Source organism: Aphelocoma coerulescens, chromosome 22 (assembly GCF_041296385.1).
Source record: "Aphelocoma coerulescens isolate FSJ_1873_10779 chromosome 22, UR_Acoe_1.0, whole genome shotgun sequence".
NCBI classification, from domain to species: domain Eukaryota; kingdom Metazoa; phylum Chordata; class Aves; order Passeriformes; family Corvidae; genus Aphelocoma; species Aphelocoma coerulescens.
The window spans coordinates 5,046,966-5,062,307 of record NC_091035.1 but is presented as its reverse complement, the minus strand read 5'-3'; the positions used below and the strand labels follow the sequence as shown (position 1 = coordinate 5,062,307).

At 55.1% G+C, this 15,342-nt stretch overlaps 2 protein-coding genes across 2 annotated transcripts; one reads left to right on the top strand and one right to left on the bottom strand.

Annotated features, from left to right (window-relative positions):
- Positions 1-98: 98 nt before the first annotated feature.
- On the top strand, positions 99-6,105 carry NKX6-3 (NK6 homeobox 3). Its single transcript, XM_069035675.1, has 3 exons — positions 99-670; positions 1,680-1,849; positions 1,926-6,105. The coding sequence occupies exons 1-3, from the start codon at positions 289-291 to the stop codon at positions 2,154-2,156; spliced, it is 783 nt and encodes a 260-aa protein (XP_068891776.1). The 5' UTR covers positions 99-288; the 3' UTR covers positions 2,157-6,105.
- Positions 6,106-6,209: 104 nt separating this feature from the next.
- GPAT4 (glycerol-3-phosphate acyltransferase 4) lies at positions 6,210-13,259 on the bottom strand. Its single transcript, XM_069035673.1, has 12 exons — positions 13,088-13,259; positions 10,474-10,543; positions 9,848-10,145; positions 9,690-9,764; positions 9,163-9,252; positions 8,955-9,048; positions 8,342-8,457; positions 8,061-8,116; positions 7,675-7,760; positions 7,327-7,455; positions 7,170-7,249; positions 6,210-6,590 (listed from the first exon to the last, which is right to left on the bottom strand). The coding sequence occupies exons 1-12, from the start codon at positions 13,250-13,252 to the stop codon at positions 6,482-6,484; spliced, it is 1,368 nt and encodes a 455-aa protein (XP_068891774.1). The 5' UTR covers positions 13,253-13,259; the 3' UTR covers positions 6,210-6,481.
- Positions 13,260-15,342: the final 2,083 nt, after the last annotated feature.

Here is a 15,342-nt window from a genome sequence, read left to right as displayed (position 1 = left end):
GCCCGCAGCGCCCCGGCCAATGGGTGCGCGTTATTCTAATCGGCCTCGTCTTTATCAGAGAAATGTTGGCGCTGCCCGAGCCCAAGTTGAGGGTCCGGGGCCGGAGCCCGTGCGGGGTCCCGGGGCGCTTCCCAGGCTGCCCGCGGCCCCGGCCCCCGCCAGGATCCCGGTGCCGGCCAGGCGCCCACGGCGGACTCTGGGGCCCTGGAGCCCCCAGGGCTGTGGTAATGGGCCAGCCATCGCGCCTCCGGGGGTCCGGGCTCTGAGGGCCGCCTCGGTGCTAGAGCCATGGATGCCAACCTGCCAGGCACCTTTCTGCTCAACGGCCCCTCGCTGGGCCCTTTCCCCGAGGCTAAGGCGCCTGTTTGCCAGTACTCAGTGCAGAGCTCCTTCTACAAGCTGGGACCCCCCGGACTGGGTGCCCAGCTGGCTGCTGGCACCCCCCACGGAATCTCCGACATCCTCGGCCGGCCCGCGGCGACACCGAACAGCAGTCTCCTCCCTGGCTACCCCCACGCGGGCGGATTTAACGGACTGAGCTCCCCGGGCGTCTATTACGGGCCCCAGGTGGGCGCCCTCCCCAAGGCTGGTGGCGAGTACCTGCCGCGGGGACGGAGCTGCTGGGCGGAGGCGGCCCCGGAGTGGCGGGGCGGCCGGCAGTGCGGCGGCCGTAAGTACAGCGGGCCCGGAGCGGCTGGGCGGTGGGTGGTTGGGTGCAGCAGCTGATGGGCAACTTGCAGAGCCCTGACACATCGACACTAGGGCAAAGGCACGGGGCAGGCTGTGTATTCTCCATTGCCCTGCACGAGGCACAGCTGGTTGGCCAGCAGGCTGCCCCAGGACAACGGGAAAGGCCCCAGCGCCAGACCTGCTGGACCTCAAACGGTCGCAGAACTTTTGGCTCAAGGGCACGGGCAGCTTTAATGACGAATACTAATTCTTTGCCCCCAGGGAGCCACAGCTGGCAAGGACAGGCAGAGCCTTCTGACTTACAAGACATCCCGGTTGCTCAGACAGCCTCACTGGGGGTCAGTCACTGTTTTAGCTCAGGGCAGAGACAGGCAGGATGGCCAGCCCTGGGCTGGCTGCACTGCCTTCCTGGTAGAGAGCTGGCAGGGGAATTGCAGAGCATGTTGCCACTGCTCCAGAGGGTGGGTGGGATGGGTGCATCCACTGTCCCGGGGGAAGCCCCGGGAGGCTGGGTGCAGCTGCTCAGAACCTGCTGCTCTGGTCCCCTTCACCCCTTTGCCGGTGATGATTTTGGAGCAGATTGGGTTAGGCAGTTCGGCCATCTGCTCCTGGCACAGCTACTAGCCAATAATCAGCCATGCCTGTCTTCTGTCACGCATCCTGCAAGGTGTGGGGCGTGGGTGCTTCATGGCTCTGGGGTGAAGCACTGTTGATAGCGACCCTTACCCTCTCACCACAACCACTTAGCACTGTCCTTGATCAGGAGGGGCATAGCCCAGCGCTGCCTCTGTGGGACCCGCACAGTGGGCAGCTCAGCCCTCCTGGGATGGGGCTGAAGCCCTGAAGCAGGAATACAGTTTTAATTTGGAGGGGAGCAGGTGTGGAGGGACTCTTTGGTCACTGAGGGCTGGTGAGTGTGGACAAGGGGAGAGGTGTCCAGAGTCGTGGGCTGCCAAGAGCTCACCCACTTCTCTCTTCCTCTCCTGTAGCCCCTGCTCACTTGGCTGACAGCATCCATAAGAAGAAGCACACGCGCCCAACCTTCACAGGACACCAGATCTTTGCTCTGGAGAAGACTTTTGAGCAGACCAAGTACCTGGCAGGTCCGGAAAGAGCACGGCTGGCCTATTCTCTTGGTATGACTGAGTCTCAGGTGAAGGTGAGTATTGGTCCCTGTGTGGCATGGGTTGCGCAGCGTGATGGCTGCTAACTGAGCTGGGCCCATGGGGCAACAGGTCTGGTTCCAGAACCGACGGACCAAATGGAGGAAGAAGAGTGCCCTGGAGCCCTCCTCATCCTCGCAGCGGGCGGGGGGCTCTGGCGGAGACCGGGTGACCTCTGAGACCGAGGACGATGAGTACAACAAGCCCCTGGACCCAGACTCAGACGACGAGAAGATCCGACTGCTGCTGAGGAAGCACCGTGCGGCCTTCTCAATGCTGGGCTTGGGCACGCACAGCGGCTGAGCACCAGCATAGCCTGCCCCTCTGGGCTGGGGGGTGACTGGCCTGGCCACCTGCATCCTGCCAGGGGGTGACTCCCCTCACCAGCAGGTGCCTGGCTGTTGGGATGGGGTGGCTGAAAGCTGGATGGGGAGCATGGCTTGCAGGGCTGGGAGCAGCACACGTGGGTAGTGTCAGGTGCAGCCGTGTTACAGGCGTTGATGAAATAAAGGTCCCAGTCAAGTCCCAGCACTTGTTTTGCGGGCATGCGGTCCAGGGTGGCCTTGTGAGGCTGGGCCAGAGAAGGGTTGGGGATAGGATGTGTACGGGGCAGGGCCTGCATGCCAGGCAGGGGAAGGGGCCATGCTGTGGTGCTTGTGTGTGGGGTAGGAAGTGCCCACAGAAGCAGGTGAGCCCTGGAGATTTTCCCAGGGTTTTCTCTGGTTTGGGCGTGTAGCAGCAGCAAGAGCTGCTGGTTCAAAAGTCACTCATTGGGGCCTCTTATTGGAAGCTCTTAGCAGCAAATAAATATCATTTATCTTAACAGTGTGAGTGAGAGCCCATTCACCTGTCGGGGCTGCAGGATTGATGTGGCATCAATAGCCCCAGTGTGTTTGCCTGCCAACCTGTTGGGTCCCCCCCTGCGCTGTGCTGCACCCCTGTGCAATGGGGGCTGCACATACAGACGTGTGTGTGCACATGGGGCTGTACACCCCTGCTCTGGCTCCCTATGGCTCACCAATGGCATGCCAGCTGTCCTTACCTGCTTAGGATGCCAAAGGCACTCCAGGCACAAGCCCAGCACTGGGGGCCAGGCAAGCTTGGCAGTTGTCCAGCCAAGAGCCAACTAAGTGCCAGCCAGGTGTAAGCAAACACGTGGGCTGTGTCTTGGAAGGAAATCAATAGGAGATAAGGTGCTGCCGGCCCATCAGGCACTGATTAGCAGCGTGGCACAGGCACAGAAGGGGTTGGAATGGGGCTGGGGAAGGGATGCCCTTCCCTGAGGCTGCAGGCAGTACCTGCAACAGGCTGGTGGCCAAGTCCATGCCTGGGACAGCTGAAGCTCCTGAACCACTGGGACTTTTCAGTGGCCCTGAGCACCAGCCTTGTGTGGGTCTGCAGATCATCGCTGTACAACCTGCCAAGGCCCACACTTGGCTTAAAGCCCTCTTCAGTCTCTCACTGGGCTGTGGGCACTTTGCAAGGAGCCCTGACTGCTCAGTGCCCTTTTTCTAGGGGTTAGGGGACTACAGTCCCTGTGTGAGTCCCTGTCCAGCCCCCGCAGTGAGGGGGGGCTTGTAATGCTCCCCCCTCAGCCATGCAGCCCCTCCACTGCCTCCATGGGACAGATGCTGGGCCAGGACAGAGCTAATGGACCCTTTGCAAGGATGTTGGATGCCAGGTCTCATGGGAGCGTGGTGCATGGGGCTGGTGGCAGGGCTGGAAGAGACACATCACTGTCTGTGGATAGAGCCAGTGCTCAGCAGGAGCAGGTTCCACATGGTGGGAGAAGTGAGGGGCTGCTGGTGGGATATTTTTTTAACATTTTCTAAGCTGCCCAGCTTGGCTGACAATTTTTAATGTACTAACTGCCTGGTCCAGTGAGCTGATTAATTGGTGCTGTGGAGATCAATACAAAACAGAAAATTAAAACAATTTTAAAGTGATTAAGTAGTTTAACACCTGTCTGATGCCACGTCAGGGCTGGGAGACAAATAAAGCAGGTGGCAAAGGGCCTGCTGGAGCCAGGGAGAGTGACAAATGGCTGCTGCAGCCTGGCTGCCCCGTGCATCCCCACATTGAGACAGGACCCCAAACAGTGCTGATCCATGCAGGGCCCCAGCCCAGTAGCCAGGACCAACCCCTTCTCCTCCCCATGCTGCCCACTGTGGCTCCCACATTCCCATTGGCCACTTGCTGCTGCAGCAGAGTGGGTGCCCCATTAGTGCTGGGGTCTTGACAGGAGTAGTCAGCAGTGAGCAGCAGCTCTGCCCACCCTGTGCCTGGTGCCAGGCAGCCTCAGGCTGCGTGGGCAGAGCCGGGAGCCAGCGGCGCCGGGGGCGCGAGCACAGGCAGGCCGGCCTGGCAGGCAGATGGATAGCAGCTCCGTTTCAATTCTGCATCCCTTTTCTCCCAGACAAACCCCGTCGGATTTTCATAAATCAAAGCGCCACACTGTTTAATAAAAATTTATTGACTTACAAGTGATTATTTATCAAAAGGCCATTAATAGCGGCTTCGGGAATGATGTGCTACTGGGTGGTGCGTGGAGACTAATAGCAAATCAATGCCAGCATCCGGGCAGAATGCATATGAGGGCTCCTGGCCCCAGTGGGGTGCACGGCTGCTGCAGCCGGAGCCAACAGCCCCTACCCTGTGGGCCGCCCAGTGCTCCCCCCCCGGTTATTTATCGCTTACAAATGAAATGATCGATACTTTTAATCTAGAGCTAAATTTATTAACTTTCTCATCGGAGAGAGACATATTGACTGGGGGCATGGGGTGGGAGAGCCAAGGAAAGATGGATGTGTGCCTCCTAACCTGTCCAGCCAGCTCCTTGCCTGCTGTGGAGCGTCCTGAACACTGCTGGGGATGGTCCCCAAGCACAGCAGGACGGCTGGAGGTCCCACAAAGCTGAGGAGGGTTCTGCATGTCACCATGGTGTCAGGGACAGGGAACCCAGCTGCAGGCAGGAGACTTGGGGGGCACCTGCAGCTGGGTCCAAGTGCCTGAGGACATGGCAGGGGGGCGGGGGAGGCCTGTGGCCTTTGCCCGTGCCTGAAGGAAATGTCTGTCCCACCCCCAGAGAGGAGAGCTCTGGGGACACAGCCCTTGAGAGGGCTCAGGAGTGGCTGCTGAACGGGGAGAAGTGAAGGAGAGCCTGGAGACCCTGCCTGGGCAACAGGGATCAGCAGGCAGCAATGTCCGTGTCCCCAGCAGAGTTGTGACTCCAGCTGCAGCTTGGCACATGGGGAAGGGCCATCCACAGTACCCAGTGAGCATGGCACTGCCTCAGCAACCCATGGCTTGCTGTGGCTCCCTCCAGAGCTCACCACACCACAGCACAGTGCAGGGGTCTTCATCCAAATGGCCCCTGAGCAAGGGAAAAGCTTTGCAAGCCTTGCGGCCAGAGCAGCAAAGTTCCATCAGGCAAAGAAGAAAAATAAAGCACAGGGAAAATCCAGATTTAAGGCCACTTACACAGAACAGCTGTCCTCACCTGGCATAGCAGATGCCCTCCCCAGCAAACAACACTTGAGGTACAAAGGAGGCACTTAGGTAACTGCCTTCTCCAGAGTGCTAGAAAATGCAAGCAGGCTTCAGCAGGTAGCAGTGAAATAGCTCTTGCTTCTAAGAGCAGAGAACCCAGTGTAAGTGCTCAAGTTTGTAGGAATGTAAGGAAAATGGGAAAATACATGGAACAAATGCTCAAATGCAAGTTGTTTTACTGAATAATTTACTTGCAGAGCAGAAAGGGGCACCACCACCAGCACAAGATTTCAGTTTTCTTGCAACAAGTTGATACTATCCATGTGTGTGTTGGTGCATGACAAGGTCAGATGCCACCGTTTCCCTCAGCAGACATTTGGAAAGGGATATGCTGCCCCAGCCATGAAGTCTTGGGCTCTCCTACACACCCTAGGCTCCCACTATAGCACGTACAGATTCCTCAGGAGCCCCACCTGCCACTCCAGTGACACCTGGCACCTCACAGCCCCAGGGGACAGAGGGAGGTTTCCAAGGAGTATGATTCTTACTGCATCAGGAGCAGCAAAGAGGCTGTTACTCAGACACTGTAGAAGCAACAGTCTGGGTCAAGCTGACATGAAGGTGGCAAAACAAAAAGATTTCTCCTGAAAGAGGATCTGGAAAGGGCCTGAGAGACCATATTCTGCTCCTAAGGGGTTTATGCCACACACACGAGGGGCACAGGCTCATGATGCCTGCCTTGGTTGTCGAGGCAGTCAACTTCAGCACAGCTCACTGGCTTTTGTGCTGTGGGAGACTTGTGACTGACACACATGCACATCACACCAGTCCTTCCCTGGGGCTGGACACACCAGATGGAAGCACATGACACTGTAAGAGTTTCATTTAATATTGCCCCTGCAAGGGGCTTCACTGTAACAGTAACGAGAAGGCATCTTTGCCATGAGCTGCCAAGGGCCTAAAGACTCCAGGCATAACAGTGCCTTCAGGGAACAACAGCCAGAGGATGAAAGAGCGAGTCCAAGCAGCTCTGGAGTAGCCCAAGTCCAAAGATTCGGAGCTGCTCCAGACAAGCCCCGGCTGGTGCTGGAGGCAGAGGGCTTTGACCAGCCCCAGTGGCAGTGCTGGAGGCAGCAGACTCAGGAGCGGCTCCGGTCTTCATGGCTGCCTACAATCATTTTGCTGTAGAGTTTCTGTTGCTCCTCCTTGAACGCGTCTTTCACCTTCTCCCTTTTCAGTCCTCCATCCCTGGGGAGAGAGTCATATCAGAGAGGCTGCAGGCAGGCACCATCTTTGGCTGGGACTGCTCAGGGCAAGTCAGAGTTCCAGTGAGTGCTGACAGCTGCCCATGTACCACACGCTGCCAGGGCACACTGCAGACTACCTGTTCCCGAAGGGCACCACTTTCTTACCTGGTTCTGCCAGGAGCTTCCCCCATGGCCCTGCAATGTGTTCGAAATAGCAACTCTGCCAGAAACGTGAACTACTCTAGTACCACTACAGGAGACTGCCTGCCTGCCTCCCGGGCTCTGAGACTTCAGTGCCTGGGAAAGCAAGTTCCCAAGCTGAACACACCTTGCTGAGCAGAAACAAGTCAAACCCAGGGCATCCCAATGCAAGCTACAATCACAGAATGAAGCCCTGATGCCCAGCATACAGAAGAAGCAAAGACTTTGGTCCCTACCACAAAAGAACACTCCTCCATGGGCCTGCTCTACCCTAAGCAAGAAACAAATGGAGCTCTTGCCATGGAGCCCATGAGCACATGCCATGACCCAGAAACAAGGAACTCTACCACCAGGAAGAGAAAAGCCTGCCTGGACTCACCAGAGCAGATCCACAAGGCCCCCCTGCCTGGCAATGGCTGACTTCACTCGATTGGCAAACTGCACTGCGTCCTCTTCAGGCTGTGGCAAAGTAAGACTGTTCAGCAGGAGTGAAGGGCAAAATAGGAAAGCAATCAGATAGGCTGGGTTCACCTTACCTGCCTGGTCATTGGGGGCAAGTACCAGACACTGCAGACGATGGCCCAGCTGGTCATCATCCTGAGGAGGTAGGTCACCATGCCGTATTTGCTGCTGTTCCAAAAGGCATCTCCAAACTGTGGGTCATACTACAAAGGCAGAAGAGTTCATGGAAGTCAGGCAGTGGTTGCATCCTCTCTCAGGCTCCAACTTCCACCCCAAACTGAGCTACAGGTCAGCTCTCCCAAAGCACTACATGGAGTGACCTCAGCTTTCCTGTACCCTCAGACCAGGCTGGATTAGGTTGCCAAGATAGAGATACAGAGGGACAGACAGACTTGTGACCTAAGAACATTGCCTTCTCATACCTTGATGGCTACAGGGTAAACTGTGGCTCCAATTTCAAAGCTCCCCTTTTTGAACATCATCACAGATGTGTTGTTGATGCATGTTCCTGTAAGAGACAAGCACAATCCTAACTTTCCTCTCCAAGTCAGTTCAGAAGTCTAAGCTACAGGCTTAAGGGCAGGGCCACAGGAACCCAGCAACTCTCCCCTCTCAGTCCATGCTCTGTTCTCTGTGTGCACAGAATGGGTCATCAGGACATCATGTATGACTCCTGCATTCTGGGCTCACTCAGCTCTAAAGACACAATGTCCCTTTTGTCTCAGTGAAGGGTTTCAAGCCCTTGGCTGTGTAAGAAGGAAAGCAACAGAGATGCAGGTGCTTGTCTGTCTAGCCTTGTTGCACTCACCTTCTGGAAAAATAAGAATGGGCAGTTTGCTTTTGTCCTGGACATGTTCTGTGAGCCTAAACAGAAGAGTGTCAAAAATTAGCAGAGAGGACAGAAGCTCTCACTAGCAATCCACACAACACATAGTCCTTAACCTGCAGTCACCAGGGACTATCAGGGCACCAACAACAGAGGCACAATCTCCCAGCACCTATGAGGCCATGCAGTGTCCTCATCCAAGGGAGGTGAGCGCTACCTCCCCCAGCCTTCAGACCCACCCCTGCAGCCAGCGACTGTCACACCTTCTGGCGACGAGGTGACGATCTTTGACCTCAGAACGTTCGAACCAGACATGGGGACAAGCTTTCACCATGGCTCTCTGTATCACACCCATGAGCCCTCCATGGATCTGACCCACCTGGACAGGGCAAGAAGACACAAGTTACAAGACCTGGGCACACATGAAAGCCAAGGCAGCACCCGGTTTCACAGCCAAACTGAGGTTCATTGTTGCTGCCTTTTCTGAGTTTCCCCTCCATCTTCCTACCCCTACACTGGAAAGGCTAAGAGGAAAAGCCCCACGCTCTGACTTGCAAGACAGATACAGCAAACCTCAAGTGATTTCCCCATGGCAGGAGGTCCAGATGGGGAAGCACTTTGCTCTTCCAACAACAGCAAAGCCTAGAGCTCTTCTTGCAAAGCTGCACCAACAGACCCCTGGTGCTTTGAGTTCCAGGCTGAGCTTGCACAAACACCACACACAACAGAGTCTGACAGTGCCCTGCCATATCATGCAGGGAAAAGTAGTTCTGCATGCTCAAAGGACTCTTGCTGCCTACTTCCTGCCCCACAACATGCTTGCTTGCTCCCTCCATGCAGGCGACCAAGCCCGAGCAGGCAGAGCCGGTGCCTTACCATCGCATAGTAGCCATCACTGGCCAGGATGATCACATCAATGGGGGAGGTGTGATTGGCCACACAGATGCCTCCATTTCGGGGTCTGTTTTCTCTAGATGCAAAACAAAGGTAAAGGTGAAGAAAGAGGAAGGAAGCATGAGGCCTACATAAGGCCTGGCATGGAGCACCTCCTGGGCAGGGACAGCCTAGAGCAGACAGGCCTTACCGGTCGTGGTAGGTGATGATGGCTGTGAGGGCACGCACGCAGATCCGGTAACACATCAGGTGGACGTGTTTGCTCAGGAAGTCCTTACACCTGCAGCCCAGGACAGAGACCATCACTCCCCAGTCCTACAATATCCCCATAACAGTGCCACTCAGCCCAGCTGCCCCAGGCCCTGAGATCCAGCCAAGCCTTCAAGTCTTTGCTACTGAAACATGTCCTGAGCTTTGCTGTCAATTTACAATCACTGATTCTTAAGTCACGAGAATAAAATTTTGGCCTTTGCTCTTTTCTGTTATTACTCTTTTCAGAGGCCAGGACCAAGTGCTCTGCCACCGGCTTAGTGCTCACATCTAGGCCCTTTGTTGAAAATTACAGGGTGTCCATTCCTGAGAGGCCACAGCTGCCAGGACCACCTGCTGTGTCTGCAGGTGGCAGAACAGAAAGCCTTGCAGGAAAATTTCAGGATTATCAGGTCTCAAACTGCACGGAGTTCTCCCCATCTGCTCTTCCCTTGAAGATGAACTCACCTTCCATTTGGCAAATATCCCACCACTGTGGTACCAGTCACCAACAAGCTGATGCCAGTAAAGGCCAGGGCTATCCTGTAGAAAGAGGGAAACTATATGCTAGCAAAACCAGGCCACCAGCACCCCCTTGGCAGGCAGGGCCCTGCACCAGCACTCACCTGAGGGGCAGAAGGAAGCAGTAGCGGATGAGCACACCGAGTCCCCAGAGCACAGTGAGGCGCAGGCTGATATACTGGAAGTTGTAGTTGGTCCTGCTGAGCAGGTTCCAGGACTCCAGCTCTTCAGCTGAGAACCTCTTGGTCACTTCATCATCCATGATGGTCTCGATGCCTTTGCGGCAGAAATAGAAGATATCTGAGAGCTCAAATTCAGGGGTGTCCAGGGCTTTGCCACTGCCACTCCGACGGATCTCCTTGATCTCCTCCTCCAGTGATGTTGGCTCCTTTGCAATGATACCTGCAACACACCATAGGTAGCTCTGAGAAAAGTGTGACTTGCCCGCTCAAAGAGAGATGAAAGCCAAGGCCCTTCCTCACCCGCCCTCCTCAGGGTCCCCTTCCTTTCTCCAGTCCAGACAGGCATAAACCAGTCCTCCCCACTATCTAGAAATGAAGCACTCACAGGGTGCTTCCCTGCCCTTCCTTGTGAAACAGAGCTCTCTAGAACTCCCTCCTACTGGAAAAGACTTCCCAGCAGACTTCAGCTGCTCAGAGACACCACATTTACCCCACCTCCCCAAAAGAATTTTGAACTCCCTGTGTACCCATGCAGGGCAGGATCTCACCATTGACATACGGCTTGTACAACGGATGGTTCTTCTCCTTGGCACCACGCTCTATTCTCAGTGTTGCCCACTGCAAGACAGACAGGACAACCAAGATTTGCAAGGCCTATAGCTCCACAACATTGCCCATTTTACAGCTGACTTTCACGGAAGAAGATGGGGCTAAAGCAGAAGGCTTCCACACAGAACTGAAAGAGTTAGTGATGAACCCAACTGAACTGAGGTGGAAGCAGAAACTGGCCCGGGAAACAGGGAGTGCCAGAGGGAAGAAGAGTGCTCAGTGATGAGATGGCACAGCAAGATTTTCTGCAGTTTCTGTGACCTCTCAGCTCTGCTGCACCTTGCACGTGGTTGTCACTGCACAGCTTCTGGCTGAGCTGTGCCTCCTGCTGGGGTGTCTGCACCAAAGCGTAGGAAGCTGGCTGGGGGACCAGCGCTATTTTTCAACCCTTGTTTCTTCTAAATTCAAAGCGGAGACTGTGTTTTCAGGTTGCTGCTGAAAACATCAGGCTGATGATGGAATGGGATCCTTTCCCCTCTGATTCAGCTAATAGCTGCTGCTGCTTCTCAGCTCAGCAATCCACCCAAAACAGCAGCAGCAAGCACTCTCAGACAGCTGGCTGCCAAATCCTGTGCCAGGACTACTTGTTCTCTCAGCTAATTTTCAAGGGCACCAGCACAAACTGCAGGCTGGATTTCTGTGCAGCTTTCCTGCCTGCCCTCCACGTAACCTTCACGGCCTGTAATCCATATAGGTCGGGAAGGACAAGCTTCTGAAGGAGGAAGACTTGTGTACAACATGCTTATCTGTGAAGAAGCAGAAGTTGCTGGGAACTCTGGCATCCTAATCTCAGCCCATGCCAGCAGCAGATCAGGAGGCAGCAATGAGGGAATGCTAATTGCTCACCTCGCAGCTGCCTCTGCCAGCAGCTAGAACTCCAGGACTGCAGAAGATTGCCTAGATACTACCATCCCAGAAGTCAGGAGAGGAGCTCTGACCTCGCATGAGCTAAGCAGCCTATGGAGAAAGCATTCTTTGCAAGCCCAGCACATCTCCATCCTGACTGTGGCAGCAGCAAACCCAGCCTCCCACCTGAGAGGCAGCAGGCAGGTGCTCTCCCTCCCCAGCAACACAGGTGTGCCGCTGCCAACCAGGCCTCACAGCTCGGGCTGTGTCCCACAAGCTGTCAGACTCTGCCACGCTCTCACATGCTGCCCCTCTGGGTTCCCAACACTGGCCTCAAGAGCTGGGAAAGTATTTTTGGTAAATAATAGCCCTCCAAAATACAATTCTGAACGGTCAAACTTAATAAGTGAATTTTCCACCAAATCAGTGACCAGTTGTGCGTGAGTGCTCCTCTACCCCACCACTAAGATTCTTTAATAAAAACTGAAACAGACTTCCCAGTCTTTTCAGAAAAATAGTTTCAAACACCAATATAGGTGTTGAGAGTAAATGTTCCTGAATTGAAGGAAGGGGGAAAAAAAAAAAAGAAAAAACAAGAAAACATTGTGAAAAGTTCCATTTAAAACCTTTTTTTCTGCCCACTTCAGGCAGTAGATTTGTAGTAAGGTCTTCAGATATCTGTATTAATGAAGCCCCTCACAAAGCCCAAGGTCTTCCCATTTACACCTCAGGCTTTTGGGAGGACTCAGAGTTTAAAGAGCTGAACACTGTGAGCTCCAGGGCTGTCTTCCCAAGCCAACCAGTACAGGAATACTCTGGGGACAACCAGCCCTGTTCAAACAGCAGTAGCTGTACCATGCATCCTTTAGCAGCATGAACTCCACATTTAAGAGCCTAAAACCTCCCTAGAAAGCACTTTGCCTTTCACCTGGGCTGCCAGGGTAGAGTGGTGTAGGCTTTACCTACTACTCTTAGTAGATAAAAAATTCTGGTCTGGTCAGGGACTTGCTTCAAGAGATGTTGGCTCAGAGACAGCCCATAAAATTAGTCCACCAAAGGCAGGCAAGGGAACAGCATGACAACAAGCTGGAAAATTCCACTTGGCCTCTCTGTGCCAAGAGGGTCGGCAAGGGCTGCTGGTTGTCCTCCAAGGCGGCAGGTCCAGACACGGCTCAGTAGGCGACGCTCCAGGACAGAAGCATGTTGAGAGCTCTGGGTTCTGGCCACAGACCACTCAGGGCTTGCACGACAAAAGGCTTGCTTCCTGCCGTACCTCCTCTGCTTTTGCTTCATCCAAATGTGTCCTGGAGAGGAGCAACCTGCTGGCTGCAGTCTGGTCCCTCCCCATCACACCTGACATCAAGCTGTACCAGCACTCCGCCTTGCCTGGGACACGAACTCCTCCAAGCTACCCCTCAGATCCTGCTGCACTCCTGCTGACTGCCAAGCCTTGCTAGACTATTTCTTTAATTGAAGACTTACTAGATTAATTACAGGGAAAAAACAGCCCACAGACAGAGATCTTGTAAGCTGCATTTAGCTGAGATGAGCCAAACAGGTCAACTGGCAGCAGCACGACACCAACAGCCCAACCTTCTACTCCAGTCACCCACAATGCCCTCCTGAGGCAAAAGTCTCTCTTCCTACCATGACCATGCCTGGACAAACCTCTGCAAACACACAGAACATTCTGAAAACATGACTTACCTGAAAAATCTTTAATAAAGTTTTCATGTAAACCTTGCGGATGCCAAAGGAGACTCCAAAAATTGCTGGCACGATGATGAAAACCAGAAGCAGAGTGAAGAGGACAGTTATGGAAATCCCCAAGAGATTAACCACTAGGCTGTCAAAGGGAAGCAGGAGGAACATGGTGAAGGGCCCAGGCAAGGCTGGTGCCCTGCAGCCAGACAGAAGGGCTGCTTGCAGCAATGAACCAGTCCTCCTGTTACTCAGCAAGTCTCACACATGCACCGAGTCTGCAGCCTGCTCAGAGACCCCATTCCAAAGTTCACATCCTTTTGGGGCTCTGAGAGAGAGAATGCAACAGGATCAGGGAGAGCACTTGGGTAAACAAGCCAACAGTCTGCCAGGAGCTCAGGTGAGTTCAGACGGTGCAGCCCAAAGAGCTCAGAGGAGATGGTGCACACACACTGGTTTGTCCATGGGCGTGTGGTGGGCTCGGCAGCAACACGACTGCAGGAACAGATCCCTTCCCAGGCTGCCACTGAGCAAGTCCTGCCGTGGGGCAGCTTGTGGAGAATCTGGCAGCAGAATCCCCTCCTGGCTGCTGAGAGCATGCAGAGTCTCTTCAGAGGGACAAGGTGGAGTCCATCCCTGAGCCTGCATTGGAGGAGATCGAGGGAGTTGGCACTCAGAGGAGCCTACCGTATGTGGAGCTATTATTGTTCTCCCCACGAGGACATGCGCACCAGCACGGGTCCCTGCATGACGCCTGGAACAAGTTTAATTCTGGAGGCCCCTGGCATCCACTCACGCTGAAGGGTCATTACAGCCACAAATGAAGCCTGTGTCCCTGGAAAGCTTTCAAACAGCAAGTTGGTTTCTTGGCAGACGTGGCACTCACATGCCACCAGCAGCACTGAAGGAGAGCAACTGAAGCCAGCAGACTGGAGAGATGTCAACGCAGAGAGGGTGGCAGGACTCCAGACACAGTGGGCTCTGAAACCTGGAAGGCAGTACTTGGGCTGAGGTCACACCATTCAGAGCAGCTCCTGAGACACAGCAAGACTGAGACTGGTACTCTAGCTACTGCCTGTCACCGTCACTTGGGAATCACCTCCTGTTGCCATTCATCCTGTATTTTATACCATGCACACCTCAGATGGAGCAGACTCATCCAGAACCGCACCTACGGCACAGGATGCTGCAATCAGGTCCCAAGTACAGGAAAGGAGTGACAGAAAACCCTTCCTCATGACAAAGATCTTATCACATCCCTCATTTCAGGGGCACCTGAGAGAAATGAGGAAGCCAGGTACCCAGATTCCTGGGAAGGCATCACTTCCTCTGCTCCTGTACATCTCATCCCCAGTGACACAGGGCAGATTTATAAACAGTTCAGGACAGGAAGTTAGCCTAAGGGGACAATTACTGCTGATGATTAGTCAAAGAGGAACTTGCTGGGGCACAGGGACCAGTCAAAGGTCACACACCCACAGGGCCAACGGTGGCTAGTGATAAAAACTGAGTCTGCTCGGAGGAGACCCCTGTCTGGACACCACCTTCACCTGGCTATGGAGTCTCAGCCTGATGATGGGATTTAACAGGTACCTGACAAGCACACATGGCAAAGGAGAGTCTGTAAAGATCCTCTTGTTCCCCTGTACACTACATTCCAGCTGCTGGTTACACACTGCTGTACCAGTGATGTTAAGAATACTGTTAGTGCTTCAAAGGCAAATACACAGACCATGTACTGGGAGAGGCAGCTCCTCAGCCACACGTGCAGCTGCCCATTATGCCACAGCTGTCACCCATCAGAACCAGGACTCATGCCGGTAAACTGGTCCGACCGGCCCTCTGAGCCGGCAGCCGCGGCTGCGAGGGGTCAGCTATTACTGTCCCGGCCGTGTCACCCGCCACGGCAGAGCCCACGTGCGCCGCTGCAGTCCTGCCCGCGGGCTCCCGGCAGCCGCCCGTCCGGCCCCGCCCCGGGGCACAGCCGGGCGGGCCTGGCAGGCACAGAGACCGCAGCCCACACCGCTGTCTCGGGGCTGCAGCGATTGACCGCGGTCCGCCCGCTCGGCAGCGTTAACGGCCCGCCCGAGGCTAGGGCGGCTGCAGCGAGACCGGGGGCGGCGGCGAGGGTCGCTCTCGGCTCTTTTCCCCAGGAGCGCGGCGGATCGCGGCAGGGCTGGGGCTCGGCCCTCCCGGCGACCTTCGTCCTCGGTGTGCGCGGGGCGGGGGCGCGCGGGGGCGGCGGGGCCGGCGCGAGGGGC